General features: G+C 40.3%; 1 protein-coding gene across 1 annotated transcript in view; it reads left to right on the top strand.

Moving 5' to 3' along the window:
• LOC143036624 (translin-associated factor X-interacting protein 1-like) overlaps positions 1-20,000 on the top strand; it is a 53,344-nt gene that overhangs the window by 26,136 nt on the left and 7,208 nt on the right. Inside the window, exons 7-9 of the mRNA XM_076204184.1 lie at positions 7,679-7,872; positions 17,065-17,260; positions 18,682-18,834. Coding sequence (XP_076060299.1) covers positions 7,679-7,872; positions 17,065-17,260; positions 18,682-18,834 — 543 coding nt within the window. The remainder of the gene's footprint in view (positions 1-7,678; positions 7,873-17,064; positions 17,261-18,681; positions 18,835-20,000) is intronic.

Here is a 20,000-nt window from a genome sequence, read left to right as displayed (position 1 = left end):
GGTTGAAAGGTCGAAAACAGAGAGTTGTTTTAAATGGAAAAAACTTCTGGATGGAAAAGTGTTGCAAGTGGAGTTCCTCAGGGTTCCGTTCTTGGGCCACTTCTATTCATAGTATATATAAATGATATAGACCATGGACTAAAATCTACTGTTTCCAAATTTGCTGATGATACAAAACTGTGCGGAGTGGCAAATGATCACTCAAACCAATTAGATATTCAAGAAGATTTAGATCAATTACAGCAATGGTCTGAAAAGTGGCTAATGAAATTTAACACAAGTAAATGCAAGGTAATGCACATAGGTAAAAATAACAGCAAGTACGATTACAAGTTATTTGGAAATTCGTTAACAAAAGTGGATAGTGAAAAAGATCTCGGCGTAATTATCAGTAACGACCTCAAATCATCCAAGCAGTGTATTTCAGCCTCTGAGAAAGCAAATAAGATTCTGGGATTGATTGCGCGATCTTTTGATTTCAAAAGTCCATCACTCATTAACAAGCTATATAAATCGTTAGTTCGTCCACATTTGGAATATGCTGTTTCCGTATGGTCACCGAATCTCATTAAAGACATTGACAGACTGGAAAAAGTACAACGGCGAGCCACAAAACTGATTCCAAATATCAAAAATAAATCATACGAAAATCGACTTAAGCACATGAATCTGTTTTCCCTAAAAAAGCGTAGACTCAGAGGTGACTTGATACAGGTCTTTAAGATTTTAAAGGGAATTGACAACATCAAAAGTGACCAAATTTTCACATTGAATGAGAATCAGACAAGAAACAATGGTCTCAAACTGTCCGGAAATAGATTCAATTTGGAAGTAGGTAGAAACAACTTTGCCAACCGTGTAGTTAATGAATGGAATAAACTTCCTGCACAGGTAGTGCAATGTAGTTCAGTTCGAAGCTTTAAGAATCATTTAGATAAATACCTAAGTAAGATGCTGTAATTATTATAATTTATGTTATATTATTTGTTTTTGTTTTGTTATAATTTGTCTGTCTGATTTTCATTTATTATTAGTTATATGTCAATTTATTATCATTTACTATTTACCTGTTTGTTTGTTATTCAACTATACCAATGCATTTATTTATGTATTTTAATTGTTATTTACATTGTTATAGTTTTAATTTATTATTAATATGATTTTTTTTTTTTTTTTTTTTTTTTTTTTTTTTTTTTTTTGCATCCGACCTAGATATGGATCAAAAGGTCTCCTGTCGGCATGCTTTGCCTTTGTAATCCTTTGTAATATATATATATATATATATATATATATATATATATATATATATATATATATATATATATATATATATATTCTGTTGAAAACGACAGCAAATTAATTAGAACCAAATTTCTTTCCTAAGCTTTCTAGTTTTCGGAAAGTAGATCTCTGTGGAAAGGAGAGGGGAAAGTGAAGAGATTTAGAGGACTTTTACGGGACTTTGAATATTTACGAGTGGATACAACATCGGGTGGAGATATACATTTTGGAGGTGATCATAGAATACCGTAAGGAAGAAAATCAACGCGAGCATTGAAAAGTGTAGAAAAGCAGAAGAACAATGGAATCAGGAGTGAGCATTGCATGGAGCATTCTGGAGGTGAAGACTAAGCAAAAGAACAGGCTGGCTTTAGAAGCGGATACATCATTATAAACCATCAATTGCGTTTTCGCTTAATCTGTCCACACCGGTTGTGTCCATCGGCCGCCTGGTCCTCCGGAGGACAAGGGCAGTCCGCCTGGGGGCAGAGTGACGACGGAGGACGTTGGCTAAGAATCCTCCCCCCCCCACTCCCGAAGATGAAACCCCGACTCCCAATAGAGAAATCCCGACCCTCGAAGAATGGAACTCGACTATTAAAGAAGAACTAGACTACCTAGGAAAGAACTTCGTGCCCAGGAGACCCTCCTACACCTTAAGAATAAACCCCGACCCTCTAAGGAATCCTGGGCCCTGCGGACCACCTCAAACCCCTGAAGAATCCCGTCAAAAAAGGAACCCTAACAGCCAGAGGAGAATTCCCGGCCCTATAAGGAACCCTGAGCCACAAGTATCCCCCGGGAACAAAAGGAACCCAAGCCCGGGGGGAACCCCAACCGATCAATTAAAAAAGAAACCCGACTCGTTAAGGATCCCCGAACCCTAAGTACCCCACCAGGTCCCAAAAAGAACCTGGTCTCAAAGGGAACCCAGACCAAAAAAGAATACCGGGTCCAGAAGGAATATTACCCCTTTAGTAGAAACCCCCGACACCAAAGGAAACCCCACGCCTCTAACAGAACCCCGACCCTCTCAGAGAACTCCGACCTTCTAAAAGAACCCCGACTTTCTCAAATAATGCCGACCATCTAAAAGGAACCCGACCTTCTAAAAAAAACACCAACCTTCTAAAAGAATCCAGACTCTCTCAAAAAACTCGACCCTCTAAAAGAACGCCGACCTTCTAAAAGAACCCCAGCTCCGAAGCAACTCAGAAGGAACCCCAAGCCCCTAAGAAGAAACCTCGGCTCTTAGAAGGAACCTCGGCTCCTAGAAGGATCCTCGGCTCCTAAATATCCCCTGGCACTAAGAAACCTTGCTTAGGTGGACCCCTTGACTACTTCAGGAGGAACCCTGGCTCCCTGGAGTATCCCCGGTCCCTGGAGAAACCCCTAGCCCCCTGAAAGAACCATGGCTCCTAAGTATCCCTGGGCACGAGGGAACCTTGCCCAGGAGGATCCCCTAACTCCCTGAAGAAGATCCCCGTCTCCCTGGAGGATCTCCGGTCCCTGGAGAAACCCCCGGCCCCCTGAAGGAACCTCGGCTATGGGAGAAATCCTGCCCCTCCCCTCGGAGGATCTCTGGGCACAAAGGAATCTTGCCCAGGAGGAACTCCAACTCCTTGGGGAAAAATCTGGTTCTCTGGAGAAACCTCCTCTCCCCTGAAGGAACTCCGGCTCCAGGAAAAACCCGGGACAGTGAGAGGTTGTCGTTTTGATATCCCCTCTGCATATAAAGAATAGTTGACTCCCTACTTTGTTGTCCCCACATGAACAGCCCCTTATGAACTGCTTGTTCTGCTATACCTGTCCCATATAAGATGAATGTCTTATTAGGATCGAATTGGGTGTTCAACTGGCTATAATACCACCAGCAGTTCCCTACCACCTAATTATTTGATCTGATAACAATATCGAAACATCCAAAAAAGTGGTATACATAAAGATTTTTGTTTTTGTTTTTACTTTTTCTGTATTTTCTCTAGTATATTGTTATGAAAAAATACTCATTCAGTACTGCCTTTTCCTTTTCTTTTTCTTAAATTGAGGCAAGACGCACTTTCTGATCTTTATTGCTGCAGTTTATATGAATGAGGCTGTATATTTTACAGGAAACATTTTCTCTGCCCATCTATTGAAAACAACATTTATAGCCTAGTAACATTCTTAATCCCACATTACTAAGTTTCTAAACAATTTACGACACGTACAGTTTGTGTTTTCCGATACACAGAGTACAAATAGTGCCTCGTGTTTTTTCCTCATGACGTGAGTGTGTTTGTATATCTACATCGATCCAATCGTTTGTGCCCAGTCTCGTCCGTCTCCTGTGGCTGTCGATGCACGCGGCAAACTACATCAACAGCTGTCTGCCTCATTGCGACTTCAGCCACTGGGTTCGATACACATAAATGTACCTGTGTGCAATCTTGGTCCGCGCGCTCGGGTTTGTTTGTTTGTTTGTTTGTTTGTGTGTGGGTGTGTTGTTGGGTGCGTGCGGGGGTGCGTGTGGGGGGCGTGCGTGCGTGCGTGCGTGTGGGGGGGGGGCGTGCGTGCGTGCGTGTGTGTGGGGGGGGCGTGCGTGCGTGCGTTCGTGTGTGTGTGTGTGTGAAGAAGAAGGGCACGCTACCCCGAATTTTCTTTTGTCTTTTCTCCTGGCTATACTTTTCATATTTATCACCTCGGCCTTATCTTCACCGAGTATAATGTCATCCACTATCATGCCATTCCCTAATGCTATCAACACCTCACCTCTTTTGTCTTTTCCACTCAAAGATCTGTATTCGGCAGATTCCAATTAATTATAATCAACATTTGGTAGCATGGGCTCAATCAGACGCATAATGTCTGATTGATTTGCCTTCAAGTAATCGTCGATTTCTGACATGGCCGATATTGGAATATATTGTCGTTAGCCATTTTTAGTTTGCTTCTATCGTTCTTTGTCCTTTTCTTCTCTCCCTTAATTCAATTTCATCATGCTTCTCATCTAAAACTTAGCAGAAAAAAATATATATTTACTTTTTTGTTTCTGTCAATGTTTTTTTTTTCTGGCTTCATTTGTTAAATCTCTTTTCTTTCTATTCCTCAGTCGCATCTTTCCTTAACCAAACATTCTTAACCTTTCCCTTATCTTCCGACTCCTGTGTCTTACTGACTGTGGTTTGTGACCTGAACTTCAATTTCAAGCTGAACTACCACTACCCCATTCTCTGCATCTACCCAACACAAACACATCTCTTTCATCTCGTGCACTAGATTCACTTCACGCAAAAGACGATGCAATTCCCTTGGCATTGCTCAATCCGTGCGTGCGTGCGTGCGTGCGTTTGTGTGCTAGACACGCCTGTTGGTCACAGCTCTCTCGCCCCCTCTTAAGGAATATAAACCAAAATATAAATATAAACATCCCTCCTCCCCCTTGGAGAATTCCACACCACTTCCTGTCTCTTTCCCTCCCCATCACCCTTCCACGCCCGTGACCTATCCCTATCCTCCTCTTCCTTCTACTTGTATCTCCTCCACTTGTCTATTTCATGTGAGTCCGTGTGTGTCATTATGGCGTTTCTTTTGATGTCCGCGTGTGCGCGCGTGTGTATCACACATCATTGTCTTGGATCACGTGCTCAGATTTCATATCCAGCACGAGTGTGTGTGTGTGTGTGTGTGTGTGTGTGTGTATGTGTGTGTGTGTGTGTGTGTGTGTGTGTGTGTGTGTGTTTACTTAATTGTATTACATAGGGATGGAACAACACTCGAGGGTCCCTGTCTCTTACTCTCCAATTAATTTATCATCTTAGATGATTCATGTATAGTTCAAAATTGGGGCTAGATTACCTTATTTTCCGATTCAATTTATCATATTCATATTTAAACTCATGTATGTTCTTCCTTGTTTTTTTTTCTACATTCATTTGAGAAGAAATGAGCGAGAGAGTAAAAGAGAGAAAGATATGGTGAAAAAGGGTGTGACAGCCACGTACGAAAAAGAGAGGACATTAACATGAAAAGATGTGAAACGAGTTCCGACAAATCACAGTTCTGTATAATTTTTCCAGCAAAAGCAAGCGCGAAACGCGATTAAATTACTGTATACCTGCTCATTTGACGACCCTTTTGTGTAGATGATGGCCTTTTTTATTGCACACCAGCGTATGAAACGGCTCTCACTATAGTCACCGTGCCATAATGACGTATACGACTCGTAGTGTAGCTGGGGTAAGTGGTGAGGCACCAAATTACGCCGTTGTATATTATGACCTCTCATGCAGTATCCAAATATGGTAAATAATTATTCTCACCAGTTCAGCTAAGGAATGAGCACAAATACCGCAGACACACCTTACCATATACCTTTTTATTTAATATTCACTAACATTATAAGTGGTTTTATTCACAAAACTATTCACACGGTGAAATTATTTCTCCAAAAATGTGAGCAAGTTGACGATATGACGTCATGTCGTTTGCTGTCGCGAGCGCCCGAAAAAGCTAGAATTTATGTCAGGCATTTATTTTGATATGAATGTGTAAGGGGAATTACATTCTTTTTGTCAAGTAATTAACTTTTTAAATCAACAACAGTCAATACATCTGTTGTCAAAATCTCGGACGGGGTGAGCAGGAAGGCACCAGCGAGTCCTATTTGTTATGTTTGTGAATGGATCATATGTATGGGAGGGAAGTCACTTGTAGGAGGACTTCTCATAGTAAATAGCGGTAAATACGTCACACCGGGGTATAAGACGACTCTTTTGCATGATAAGACCTCAGTTTTGGTTTTGGTAACTGTTTGCCTTGTATCCTTAGGAAACAAAAATTGCTATATCTTGTCAAATGCTTATTTATTTATCTATTTGTTTGTCAATTCATTTTGTGCAAATGCCTTTCAAAAGACAACCAGGTCGATACATCATACTTTTTTAATTTATTGAGGATCTTTACAAGTCCTCTTAATTTTTCCCATGCATTTGTCGTTTGAGAGGATTAAATATATCCCAAATTATGTATTTGTGACAGTAATGGCCTATATAGAAATTGAAATACATGTTATGAACCCAAATCTACGCATTGGCATTTAGGAAATCGACAGGGGAAATAAAGCAAAATAGTACAAAATTTCCCTTATCCGTTCCTTTGTTTCCCTTAATGCCTTAAGTGCATTATTTTAGTATTTTTTGCCCACTCCTAACTGGATGTGTAAAGAAAGTGCTGGGCAGTTATTCTGTGACGATGTATATGCTGGCCCAACTATACTGGATGTGTTTTGACGTTTCAAATCGCTCATAATGACGTCATGTCGGCGAACATAATAACCGCCTCGCGAAAGTTATAAATCAGATAATTAATTAACTTAAAAGTGCTCAGACGGCGATGAGGAAAACAAACACAAGATTCAGGTATTTGCCCAACGTAAGCTCGTCTCATGTCTGCTTGATTTGACAAATCGAACTGTGATTACGGAATTGTAAACCAATTGCGTCATTATAAATTCAACTGCATTAGAATTTTTTTTTTTTTTACTAAACTCATGAAGGGATAGATTGTTGAATGCTAGCGATGAACAGGGCAAATATTCCTCTAAGCTGAAAAATATCTCCTGGCTTTAACCGGAATACAAATTTTATTTAACTAAATAGTGGTTCACAACTTGTGGCTCATGAACATTTAGTGAGTCATATTTATTGAAAAACAACAACATTAATTGATATTAATTATCAGTTCGAAGCTTTAAGAATAATTTAGATAAACACCTAAGCAAGATGCTGTAATGACTACCATTTATTTCATATTAGTTGTTTATTTGTTTTGTTATCATTTGTCCGTTTGTTTATTATTATTTGCTTGATTCTCATTTATTATTAGTTATATGTCAATTTATTGTTATTTACTATTTACCTGTTTGTTTATTATTTAACTATACCTATGCATTTATGTATTTTAGCGATTATTTACATTATTACAGTTTTTATTTATTCATTTATTTATTTATCATTATTATGTTTTTTTCGCATCCGACCTAGATATGGACCAAAAGGTCTGTCGGCATGCTCCGCCTTTGTAATCCTTTGTAAATCCTTTGTAATTACAGTTTTATTCATTATTAAAAAGATCTCAAGATGGTGTAGGGACAGCAAAGTAAAGAATTTATGAGAAAGTTGGTTGAGAATCCCTAACCAATATAGTCTGGTTGGTTCACTCATGTTGTTATTAACAATTTACCTGCATAGAAAATCGTCTGGTAATGTAAAAACACAATCTGCCAAGCAGGATCACCATTAAAAGAAGTCTTCCTCAGTATGGAAGGCGACTGTAAACATTTTAAACTGGAATAAGTGCTGTATTTGCGCCTGAGCAACATAATAAATAATGATTTTGTTATTCTCAATCCTCACAGGGCTTCGGAGAAGATGTGCCCCACTACCTCCGCTATGACGGAACCGTTCGTAACCGTCGACTGGGCAAACGTGACGTGACTCTCATCATCGAAGACATCTGGCATCACAGAACGCTTTCCATCGAGTCTTCCTCCTCCTCCTCCTTCACTACTGTTCCTATGCACATCTTCGTCGATGAGTACTTCAGGGAGCGGTGAGCAGTGTGGTGCGCGCCGACGCACCAAACATTCTCGCGCTCAGTTCGTCTCGTGACGTCAAGTCGGTGGAGAAACGTTGATTTGAATAATCTACAATTATTCGTTAAATTCTACAAGAAATTGGATAAATAAACCCACAATTGAATTTCAGTTTTAAGGACATGGAGAATAAATATAGTTTCGCTCTAATGTAGACATGTATGTGAAACCAACTACAAAGAGTAAATGCACAATAGATATGCGATATGCGGGGAGATCCTTCCTCCACCTCCCTCTCTCTCCTGTCCCCTTCGTTCCCCACCTTCGACAATGATGAATCCGATTTCTGTGAGCGTTTTCTTGTGTTCTGTGCGAGGTGTCGTCACGGCTATAGCGATGTAGGTCACGTGTGACCGCTGGAGGTGGGGGAGGAGGGGGATAGGGGTGAAGGGATCTGGGTGGGGGAGCGAAGAGAGCAAGGAAGGGATTACGCGCCAGCTGACTCTCACGAAAGTAAATCAAGTCATGTAGTGTTGTAAAGGGTTAAAGAAATATGGCTGTGTCACATGTGAAGGCTGGCGAAATTATTAGATCTGATTTTCGTTTTAGCCTCTTCTGATCGTGACATTAGTAGGTTTGAGAGTTGTGATAGGAAGAGGAAAGGAGGGGAGGGTGAGAGGGTGAGTTCTGCTGGAGTAGTGAAAAACCTACTGAGCGTGTACTCTTCCCTTCATTCCCTTGAGGTCCCTAACGACGTATGATCGCTGAGAATGGCATCAGTCGACTTACACCCGCTACACGGCCGATTCTCGTCAAATTATTTGAATTATTAGAAAAATATATGCTTACTTTCCTAAGAACATTTCGACGGTTTGTCTAACATTCGTAAAATTTAACTTCGCTTAGTTCTTTATTAAGTTTCTCCATATACGACACAAAGACAACGTAACATTTGGAGTTTCGGGCAAAAAAAATGTAACCGAAGCCGTTACTACTCAAACGAACTCGGAACAGTTGACAAGAATCAGCTCAGTTTGAAGCGGCCTTTACTAGCTTCGGGCCATGCGCTAAGCACTTTGGGTTTAGCACAACGAGTGTACATTTGGTACCAGGGAGCACACGGCAACTGTCGGCGAGATCACGCGTCTTCACCACCGAAACATGAAGGATTATCTAACTATCTTTACTATACCCTCCGCGAAACTTAGCGGATTTTCTACTGAGCATTTTACAGCCTTTCTACAATGCTAATGCGTTACCCGGTATGACAGTATATTTAGTAAACAGAATATCAGGGCAAATGTAAAACCCAGAGCATATTTCACGTGATACCGTAACTTCATATTTACAGAACATGATTTGTACTAAGTAACAGTGCGTATGTGTCAGTAACACAACACATGCAACATAAGAAACGCTTTATAACAAATTGAACTTACATTAATTCCACAACAGGCCACTGTATCCGTTCAACCCAGGTCTAGCATTAAACAGACCCAAGTATTCAAACAATGCAATCAAGTTAGCAACGATAATATTAAATTATTCATTCTCGTAGCAACTCCTACAGCAGGTTGACATTTTCTAGCGTCACTCAGAAGAAAACCTGTAAAGAATACCACAATGTTGCACATCACGGAACACAGAAGGTTATGAGGAGCATGAACTCGTAAATAAAAACGTGCATTCTTCTGAGCTTCATGCGACAGCGTTGTTTTGTTCATTGCATTAATAATCTCTCAGCAGTATGCCCAGACACACGCACTCAAACGCAAGAGCGGCATGATGATGCAGTGGTTAGCGTCTTGGGATCCCATGATGGAGGTCCCGAGTTCAAGCCGCGCTCCCAACTTGAAAACCTTTCACTGATCCTACGAGCCATTACTGTCTCCCTTATACTAGAGGATATTGTGTGTGTGTGTGTGCAAGATCACAGCCTTGCAAATAGATTTGGTTAGACGATCTTTGAGCTCTCATCCGGCAGGGTAATAACTGGTAATCACAAGCCTTACACGTGATCCAAGACGATAGTGAATCGCACACATGTACATATTCATCATTATTATGATTTTTTTTCGCATCCGACCTAGATATGGACCAAAAGGTCTCCTGTCGGCGTGCCCCGCCTTTGTAATCCTTTGTAATATGTTCACGCACGCGCGCATGCATACGGATGTGTACATGCACTGACGTAAAAAAAATAAGAGATAACCATGAAATAATGTACAACAAGGAGCTTATGATTACATTTTAAGTAAAATTGTGAACTGGGCAACGAAGACCAACATCTGACATGACCCGGAACTGCATTTGTTGATGCAGTATATTATGATTGTAAATATATGGATAGAAAATTGTTAACAAAACGTAACTACAATCATCGTATCTGAGTTACGATTTGACCCTGAATATTTAGAATTAAGATAAATTAGTTATAAGTTGAGGTGAAGGAAGGAAGGGAGAAATAACGAAATATTTAAGAATTCGATGAAATTGAATGACAGTTTGAACTGAACTAAGTAAAAATAATTGTTGGGGTTACTAGTTATGTAACATTCAACTGGGAAATTAAAATAGCTTTAGTCACACACACACACACACACACACACACACACACACACACACACACACACACACACACACACACACACACACCTCGTGGCGCTGTTGTTAGAGTTCTCGCCCGCCAATGCAGTGGTCTGGGTTCGACTCCCGCCCAGGGCTGAAATGATTTCAGTATCGCTTCGCTGCGGGGTGTTACTCCAACTTTCGTGGGCGGGGAGTTGGGGGTGTGTGAGCGTGTAAGGTCACATTATTACCCATAGGTCGGTCATACGAGCTCCGAGCTCTCATGCGGGAGGTTAATAACTGTCGATCACGAGTCCAACACGAGATCCAAGATCATGGTGAATCACACACACACACACGAGAGAGAGAGAGAGAGAGAGATGGGGGTGAGGGGTGAGAGAGAGATGCGTGCACGCGCGCACTCTCCATCGACACTCAATCCCTGGTCTATTTTCTGCACGTGTTCGGCTTCTCGTCCGTCCACTCAGGTGGACATAAGCTATTTCCGGTGGTGCTATTCCCGCAGCCACGATTGTGGTCAGAACCTTAACGAACTTACATCACGGTGGCACACTTTTAGTATTTTGTTCTGACGGCGCCGGACGATTTGGGTCATGGAAGAAGTAGTACGAACACCGGGAATTTAGTATAGATTTTGAATAATTTCAATTGAATAAAATCGCCCAGATACAAACCAGAACGGAGGTGATGAAAGGATTTATAACGTTGAGAGTGGTTTGGAGTCTGTATGGATAGGGTTTAAACTCTCTTTTCAGACGCTTTACCTTATAACGCTCAAACACCAGACCTACTTGCTCAAGAACTTATGATTTATGTAGCGCTGTTTCAATGTTACCCTGGAGATCGCTCCAAGTTGAGAACAACAACACTAGACGCTCACCCCCACACACAAACGTACGCAAACGTACGCAGACCGACCCCCAATAAATAGATAAATAAATAGATAAATAAATAAATAATATGAAATAAATAAAGAAAGAAAAACGTTCGACCTCCAAAAGACACTTTTACTGATGGACCTTGGGAAAGCAACAGCTTTGGCCTCAACAGCGACGGCGTTCTTAATATATGGATATATTTTTCTTCTGGATAACGCCAGACTGTTTTATTCCGCTGAAGAGGAAGGCCTGGGTTAAAATGGGGTCTCGATCGACAGTGGCCTCCTCGTACCGAATAAAATAGTTTAGTCAGAGCGTCTTTAAGCTTTGCTCCCGTGTTGAAGGGCTGAAGACTGTCATTAGCATTGAGGATAGGGGGCGAGGTGGTGGGTGACAAATGTCCGTCGATGTCAAGGCTAAGGTGGCAAGACGAGTGTTTGTTTGTAATACGTCGTATTATCGGTCAGTCTAATGCAAGTCTTGCAAGCAGTCCAGAACAGAAAGGGGTTGGGGTGGAGGTAGGCCAGCTAGTAACAGCTTATGATTTTAAATGAATCTACACAATTTCCTTGTGAATACGAGATAAGATTTTGTTCAGCTTATGATTTTAAATGAACCTACACAATTTCCTTGTGAATACGAGATAAGATTTTGTTCAGTAACAGGGCAAGCAACAGTAATTATTAATCCTGGGTCTTGAGCTCTGTATAGAAAAAGACGCTGAGAGTGAATACGGATAAAGTGCGCTGTGTCATGCTCAGGTGCGTAAGATGTGACGTCACCTCCTGCGTCACAGGTGGAGAAACACGATCGGATGACCCAAGAGTGAGCCAGAATCGATATCGACGGTGTTTTTTACACTGAAGTGTGTGTGCGTGGACGAGTTATACTACTTAGGCGGTGGTTGGCTGAAGTGAAGCTGAGTTCGGAGTGAAAATAATAATAATGATACAATAAGAATAGAATAAAAAATTAAATAGGATAAAATAGTAATAGATAAAAATGATAGAAGAAATGGACAAATGAATAATATAAATAAATGAAAGAGATAGATGAATAGATACAATATATAAATAAATAAAAAATGCAGAGAAATAAATAGACGGCAAGGATTGTATTCGTATGCATTCTGGATCCAACCAGTTGATTTTAATCAGCTCCGCCCTCCCCCATCGTTGGCCAATCAGTTTAAAGAGGATTATTTTCTATCCCCTGAACAGAATCGCACGAAGACAGCAGAATAGCTCAAAATAAGCTTGAAGTAACATCGAACCCATTCTTTGCGAGTGGGGTTTCCTCCGGCAGAATAAAAACACCTGTCGGTAGATAGCATAAACGACAATATATATATATATATATATATATATATATATATATATATATATATATATATATAAATGTATATATATATATATATACATGGGTTAGTGGGTTTTTAGTGCAATTACTAATGTGTAACGACATTACTGGACAGTGATATATATATATGTATATATATACATTTATATGTATATATATATAATATATATATATATATATATAATATGATTATTCAACGTGACCAATTTGAGAACAGAGGAAACGGAAACACGAGAAGAGCTTTAAGTTTTTATTACCGACGTTTCGACACTCTGGTCTTTTGCGAGGTACTACATCTAGAGGACAGATACACAGTTTATATATATATATATATATATATATATATATATATATATATATATTTATTATATATATATATATTATATATCACGTGCTTTGTTAGCTCCTTTTTTGTCTCCTCGATTGGAGGAGACGAAAAAGAAAGAGGAACTAACAACGCGTGTAAAATATATATAAACTGTGTATCTATCCTCTAGATGTAGTGCATTGAAAAAGACCAGTGTTGAAACGTCGGTAATAAAAACTCAAAGCTCTTGTCGTATTTCCGTTTCCTCTATGTCCTCAAATTTGTCACGATGAATAATCATATATATATATATAACGTAGAAACCACTGTTGGAGTAGAAAAGACTGGAAACGGGGAATCTATATATTTCGATTGCACTTGTGCGTGCATAATCACGAAGCCAAGACGCTAGCTTCGTGGTTATGCACGTACAGGTCAGGGTTTGAATGCCTTGGCAGAGCTTCTAAAATATTCAGTCTGTCTTAAACATACACAACATATATATATATATATATATATATATATATATATATATACATATATATACATACATACATACATACATATATACACACAATAAATTATCTAATACCTTCCTCAGGACAAATGTATTGCATTGCTGGCTCAATACGTTCAGGAAGACTGAGAGAGTGTGGGCATGTCGAGCGGATGGGTGATGACGACGAAGTGAGGCGTATAAGGGGTCTGAGTGTCGAGAAGGGCGTAAGTGTTTGTAGTTCGTGGAAGACATCGAGCGAGCGAGGTTCTGAAGAAGGATCGTGAGGTCAGGAGCCTTGGAAGAGTCGACTCATTCTCGAAAAGCAGATTAAAGCTGATGGTTATTGATGTTGTTATTGTTGTTGTTATTATAAATATTATTGTTATTATTATTATCATTATTATTATTATGAAACAAGAAGGACAGGGGGAAATAGAAGAAAGGGTAGTGAATGGTGGGATGAGGAAACAAAGAAGGTTGTAGAAGAGAAGAAGCGAGCATTCACAGATTGGTTACAAAAGAGGACGAGGGAGTCATATGAGAGGTACAAAGAAAAGAAAAGAGAAGTAAAGCAAAAGGTAAAGGTTGCAAAGAGGAGAGCAGATGTGAAATGGGGTAAGAGTATGACAGAAAATTTTGAAAGTAATAAAAAGATGTTTTGGAAAGAAATTAAGAGAGGAAGAGGAGGCGAATCAAGTAGGGAAGAAAAGGTAAAAGGTGCAGATGGAGAGATGATAATGGAAGAGAAGGCAGTAAGGGGAAGATGGGCAGAATATTTTAGGGAGTTGCTAAATGTGAAGGAGGATAGGGAAGGAAAGATAGCTGCAGTGGGAAATGCGAAGAAAATGAGAGTGATGAGTGAGGAGAATGGAGGAGAAATAAGGAAGGATGAGGTGAAGGCAGTTGTTAAGATGATGAAAGCAGGTAAGGCACCTGGTATGGATGGATGCCATGCAGAATGTCTGAAAAAGGGAGGTCAAGTGATGGTGGACTGGTTGGTGAGGTTATTTAATGTTTGCTGGAGAGAGGGTAGAGTACCGGAGGACTGGAGGAGTGCCTGTTTAGTTCCTCTTTACAAGGGAAAAGGGGACAAGTGTGAATGTAGTAGTTTCAGAGGGATTAGCTTGTTAAGTGTAGTTGGGAAGGCTTATGGGAGGATCTTGATTGAGAGGATTAGGAGAGGAACAGAAGGAGTAATTGGTGAGGAACAGTGTGGATTTAGGACAGGTAGAGGTTGTATAGATCAGATCTTTGTGGTAAGACAGATATGTGAGAAAGCTATAGGAAAGGGGAAGGATGTTTTTTGGGCTTTTATGGATCTGGAAAAGGCTTATGATAGGGTAGACAGAAAGGCACTGTGGGAGGTTATGCAGATTTATGGGATAGGAGGAAAGCTTTTGGGAGCTGTCAAGAGTTTTTATGAGAGTAGTAGAGCTTGTGTCAGGATTGGAAATGGAGAGTGAGTGGTTTGAGGTAAAGGTGGGACTTCGTCAAGGATGCGTTATGTCGCCCTGGCTGTTCAACTTATACATGGATGGGGTGGTGCGAGAGGTGAATGCAAGGGTAGTGGGTCAGGGATTGGAGATGGTTAAAGAAAATGGAGAAAAGTGGGAGGTGAGCCAGCTGTTGTTTGCGGACGACACTGCGCTTGTGGTAGCATCGGAGGAGGGATTGAGGAAGCTGGTGGCAGAGTTTGGGAGAGTATGTGATAGAAGAAAGCTAAAGATAAATGTGGGTAAAAGTAAGGTGATGAGATGTACAAGGGGTGAAAGTGGCAGTATAATAATAATAATAATAATAATAATAATAATAATAATAATAATAATAATAATAATAATAATAATAATAATAATAATAATAATAGTATTAATAATAATAATAATAATAATGATAATAATAATAGTAATAATAATAATAATAATAATAATAATAATAATAATAATAATAATAATAATAGTAATAATAGTAATAATAATAATAATAATAATAATAATAATAATAATAATAATAATAATAATAATAATAATAATAATAATAATAATAATAATAACGCTAATACTACACCAACTACTACTAGCGATAATAACAAAGTTAACAGTACTAATTATTACAAGAAATAAAATCGCCTCACTTCCTAAATCTTGACGATAGTCCTCCATCCTCCACTCATCGCGATTTAACTTTTTCTTTGATGCTGAAAATGACCACTTTGAGCAGCATTTTGTGGCTGGTAGTTCCTCTCCTCCCTGAACTGCCCTCGTACCAAACCTGAACGGATTCCTTTTTGTAGATAAAAAAAAAAGAGCACAGTCATGTAAGTATCCGAACATGCGAAAAATACGCAAGCATATTCGTGTGTCTACATTTAATTAAAAAATAAACAGACAAATAAACTTACAGACACGTGTCGTGAATATAAGATGCAATAATCTATCTGGCCTTGGAGGGGAGGAACGTTTTATTGAGCTGACGAAAACAGTGGAGATATAAAATTATCTTGACATTTCCCCCTGTGCCCTTCATCCTGCTAACACTTCGCTACTGCGACGTACTTTGCCGGGTGATGCCGGGCGATTCCATTCGGCCGATGGGGGAGACCCCGTTTTGCCTTGGGCCCGCTACTCAGTGACATAGCCGGGATTTCAGTTAGAAGCGGTGCAATCTCATCCAAACACAGCAAATTAAACTATGACAATTTATGACCTGGTAGGTTCCTTTGTTCTTTAATGAATTTTGCGAAGAAGGTGGAGACCAGCCCTTGCCGCGGCACTGTATCAGCTAAACAATGTGGTTTGGTGTAAACTAAAACATAAATATGCAATATGCACCAACGTGTCAAAGAGAACAGGAAACTTTGCGGCGTGCTACGTGTACGACAGTTAAATCGTCATCCGGGAAATCTAATTTTTCTTTGTTGGTTCCTGGGTATTTCATTCATCTCCGTGGCACAATTGATATGTGTAAACAATGCTATTGAGAAAAATATAATCAATAATTGCATTACGAACAATTGTATATATTTTTATTACTGATAATTACTTTGTCAACATTTTCGTTATTAGGAATTAAACCGTAAATATTTTCCAGTATAAACGGTTGCGCTGTCAATATTTTTGTTAATGGCAATTACGCTGTCAATATTCATTAGTGACGATTACAGTTTCACTATTTTCATTACTGACAACGATCATCTTTCTCATATAAACATATATTTCACTCGGCGGATACAAACAAATTAAGCAAATAGTGCCAATAGCATAAGCAGCCCTTGCTATATGTTCAGCAACCCCATCTCTCCTCTGTTTCCTTTTCGTTTTCTTATGACGTCATCAAGGAATGCACGACGACTCGTATCATTCCACCGACCCCGCTACTATGATATCTTCACATTTTGTGTTAAGTCTGACGACTGGCGAGGGAGAGGTATAAGCTTAATAAAATCACATGACGATATCTAGTAATTAAGAATGTAGATGCTTAAGACGGGAAGGAATACTCGAAAATATTTAATTAATTTCACTTTTTCATTGTTCGTGCGTGCGTGCATATGTGTGTGTGTGTGTGCGTGAGTGGACAGGTACCATCTTGAGGAAGTGAGGGCAGAATGGTGCTACTCGTTGGCAGACGCCTGCCAGCGTTTGGCCCACGAAGAGCAAGTGGGTCTCTTCTGGGGGATCCTCTGTGGGCAAGTGCAGGAGGAAGTCCACCACCACCAGACCCGCGTCGTGCACCAGCTGCGCGAAGCTCTGCGCGCGAAGGACAAAGAGGGTAAGGTGAGTGCCCAAAAAGGGATGCCCAGGGAGGAGGAGGAGGGGGCAGAAGTTGAAGGAAGAGGAGTGGGAGGGGACAGAAGTTAAAGAAGGGGAAGTAGGAAGAGGAGAAGTGGGAGAGGGAGAAGGGTAAGATGAATGAGTGGGAGAGGGAGGAGGAGGAGGGGACGGGGAAGAATTCGGAGTTGGTGGAAGGGCAGTGTGAGGAAAATAAGAGATGAAGAGTAGCTGCAGGATAAAGAGAAATGGAGAAGAGAATGAAGAGTGGGAGGGGGAGAAAGAGTAGAATGAAAATTATGAGGTGGATCAAGGGTAGTGAGAGGAGAATAAAAGAAGATAAAGTGGAAGTAGAGGGATATTATGAAGAGTAGCCGAAGGAGGAAGGATGGGGAGGAAAATGAAGAGGAGGAGATGGGAAGGAGGAATAGGAAGCGAATAAGTTGAAGGATTGGAAGGAGGAAGAGAATGGGGGGTGAAGGAGAATGAAGAAATGAAGGAAATAAAGATGGAAGAGGAAGAAAAAGAGAAGGGAAAAGAGTAAGGAAAGAAGTTAGGATGGAAGGAAAAGATGGACAGGAGCTGGGGTAGTATGAAGAGGAGTACAAACAGGAATGGATGGAGTAGGTGTAGTAGTCAAAGACGGGGGAGGTGCTGTGGGAAGACGGGGGAGGTGCTGTGGGAAGAGGAGGGACCACACGAAGTGTCTGAAGTTTCACGAGTGTTGGCCTGGTGTGACTAAGTTGTCGACGACATTGTAGACGTGATTTGTGTTTGAGGCGAGGGGAGGACGCGAAGATGCGGGACTGTTAATTGGCTGGTATGCACTGAATAGCGCGCTGTGGGGATGAACCCAGGAGGAAAAGGAGGAAGATGATGATAGCAATTATGATGATAATGATGATGATGATGGCGAGTAGGAAAAGAAAAAAGATGATGATATAAAGGTGATGATAATGATGATGGGGAGGAGGAGGACGAAGAGAAGGAGGAGGAGGAGGAGGAGGAAAAGGATTTTTAGAAGGGCGAAGAATGAGAACAAGGATTATGAGTAAAATGCAATATTGATATATCATAGAGAACCAGCGCTGCTCTACCTGGGCGACAGCACTGTACCAAAGGGATGGAGGCATAGAGGTGGTAAAAGGAGGGATTAAAAGAGGGCGACAGAACGGAGGGAGAGTAGAACTTGAAACTGACCAGCATTCCCTTTTTGAGTGGAGATTAGTCACCAGTCACAAAAGAATGCTGAGAGAGAGAGAGAGAGAGAGAGAGAGAGACAGACAGAGAGAGCGAGAGCGAGAGAAAGAGAGAAAAAGAGAAAAAGACAAAGAGACATACAGGCAGACAGAGAGAGAGAGAGAGAGCGTGTTTCATATCTCATACGCACACTAACCCGTTTCTCTCCCTCCCTCCCTTCCTCACAGGGCGTAGTGACGAAGGGCGCCCTTGACGCCGCCCTTCGCGAAATCTTCCCTCTGAAGTCGGACATCAACCTGCAGGTGGTGATGGGCCTCGCCTCGAGGGCGAGCCTTCCCCGGGATCCCAACCTTGTCAAGTTCGACAACCTCTTCGCCTCGGTAAGGAACCTTCTTGTTCCTTCGTTCGAAGTTTCGTAACCTGTTTGGTGGTGAGGTTCATGAAACCTTGAGCATTTTATGGGCCACCACGCCTCTTGTTGCTACACGAATCCAAGCAGAACTATGCACGGCAACTGTGCTTTACATTAGCCCGCCAAAAAACTTGTTGGATTTTGAAAACGAATTAACATAACCAAATATCTTTCTCGAAAAAAATCTAACAGACAAACGAGCAAAACTGGTAATCGTATAAACAAAACATACATAAAAAACACTACAACAAAAGGCAGGATCAAACTAATCATTGATTATAAATTTAGAAAACGGAGAGGCCTTAATGTCGAATGTCGCTGCTCCTAGACCAAGTCGACGTCAGCAATCTAATTTAATCTACGAATTAAAATTTAACATAAGAGATCACAATCTCCTCAGTAACGCAAATTACACTGTAGTTGCACCACAATCCCTCCCCAGGAGTAATCTTTTGTCTAGTTACATAAAATAACACATGGAAACTATTTACAATATAGACATCATCCGACAATAAATAATATAATCATCTAATAATCCAACACTATATCTACAACAGAAGAAATTAGTTCATATCATAATTTTACATTAAAAGAAATAACGATAAGCTGACAACTTTGACAAACTCACCTGCTGCCAGTGTCAGGAAGACTGTCATCATGTCATATACTGCAATTGCTTCAGGATCCACGAAATCGGACAAGGAATGCGATAAATACTACATTGGTCAAACTGGAAAAGAGTTAGGTACCAGAATCAATCAACAAAGGTATAGTGTGAGATCGGGTCAATTGTCCAGTGGGATTTTTGTACACGTTAGAGACCACAACCATCCCATTGATTGGAATAATTCTAAAGAAATTGTCTCTTGTAGTTCTTTGCTAGATAGAAACATTATTGAATCCAGTTTGATTAAACATTCCTTTAATAACATTATGAACGTAAGTTTAGGTTTATATAAACTTGATAATTTCATTGTTAAGAAAATTGTTGATTATGTAGCAGCTCACGGTGTCCCCCACCTTGATACACTCGGAAAAATTGTCTTGTGTAACCTTACATATTCCTGTCTTATCTACTACTTTTTTGTACATACGTTCCCACCTTATATCATTCTGTATTCCTTGAAAATGTCT

Source organism: Oratosquilla oratoria, chromosome 21, assembly GCF_046742065.1.
Source record: "Oratosquilla oratoria isolate Oo_2021 chromosome 21, ASM4674206v1, whole genome shotgun sequence".
Classification (NCBI taxonomy): Eukaryota; Metazoa; Arthropoda; class Malacostraca; order Stomatopoda; family Squillidae; genus Oratosquilla; species Oratosquilla oratoria.
This window is presented reverse-complemented; position numbering and strand designations above follow the sequence as displayed.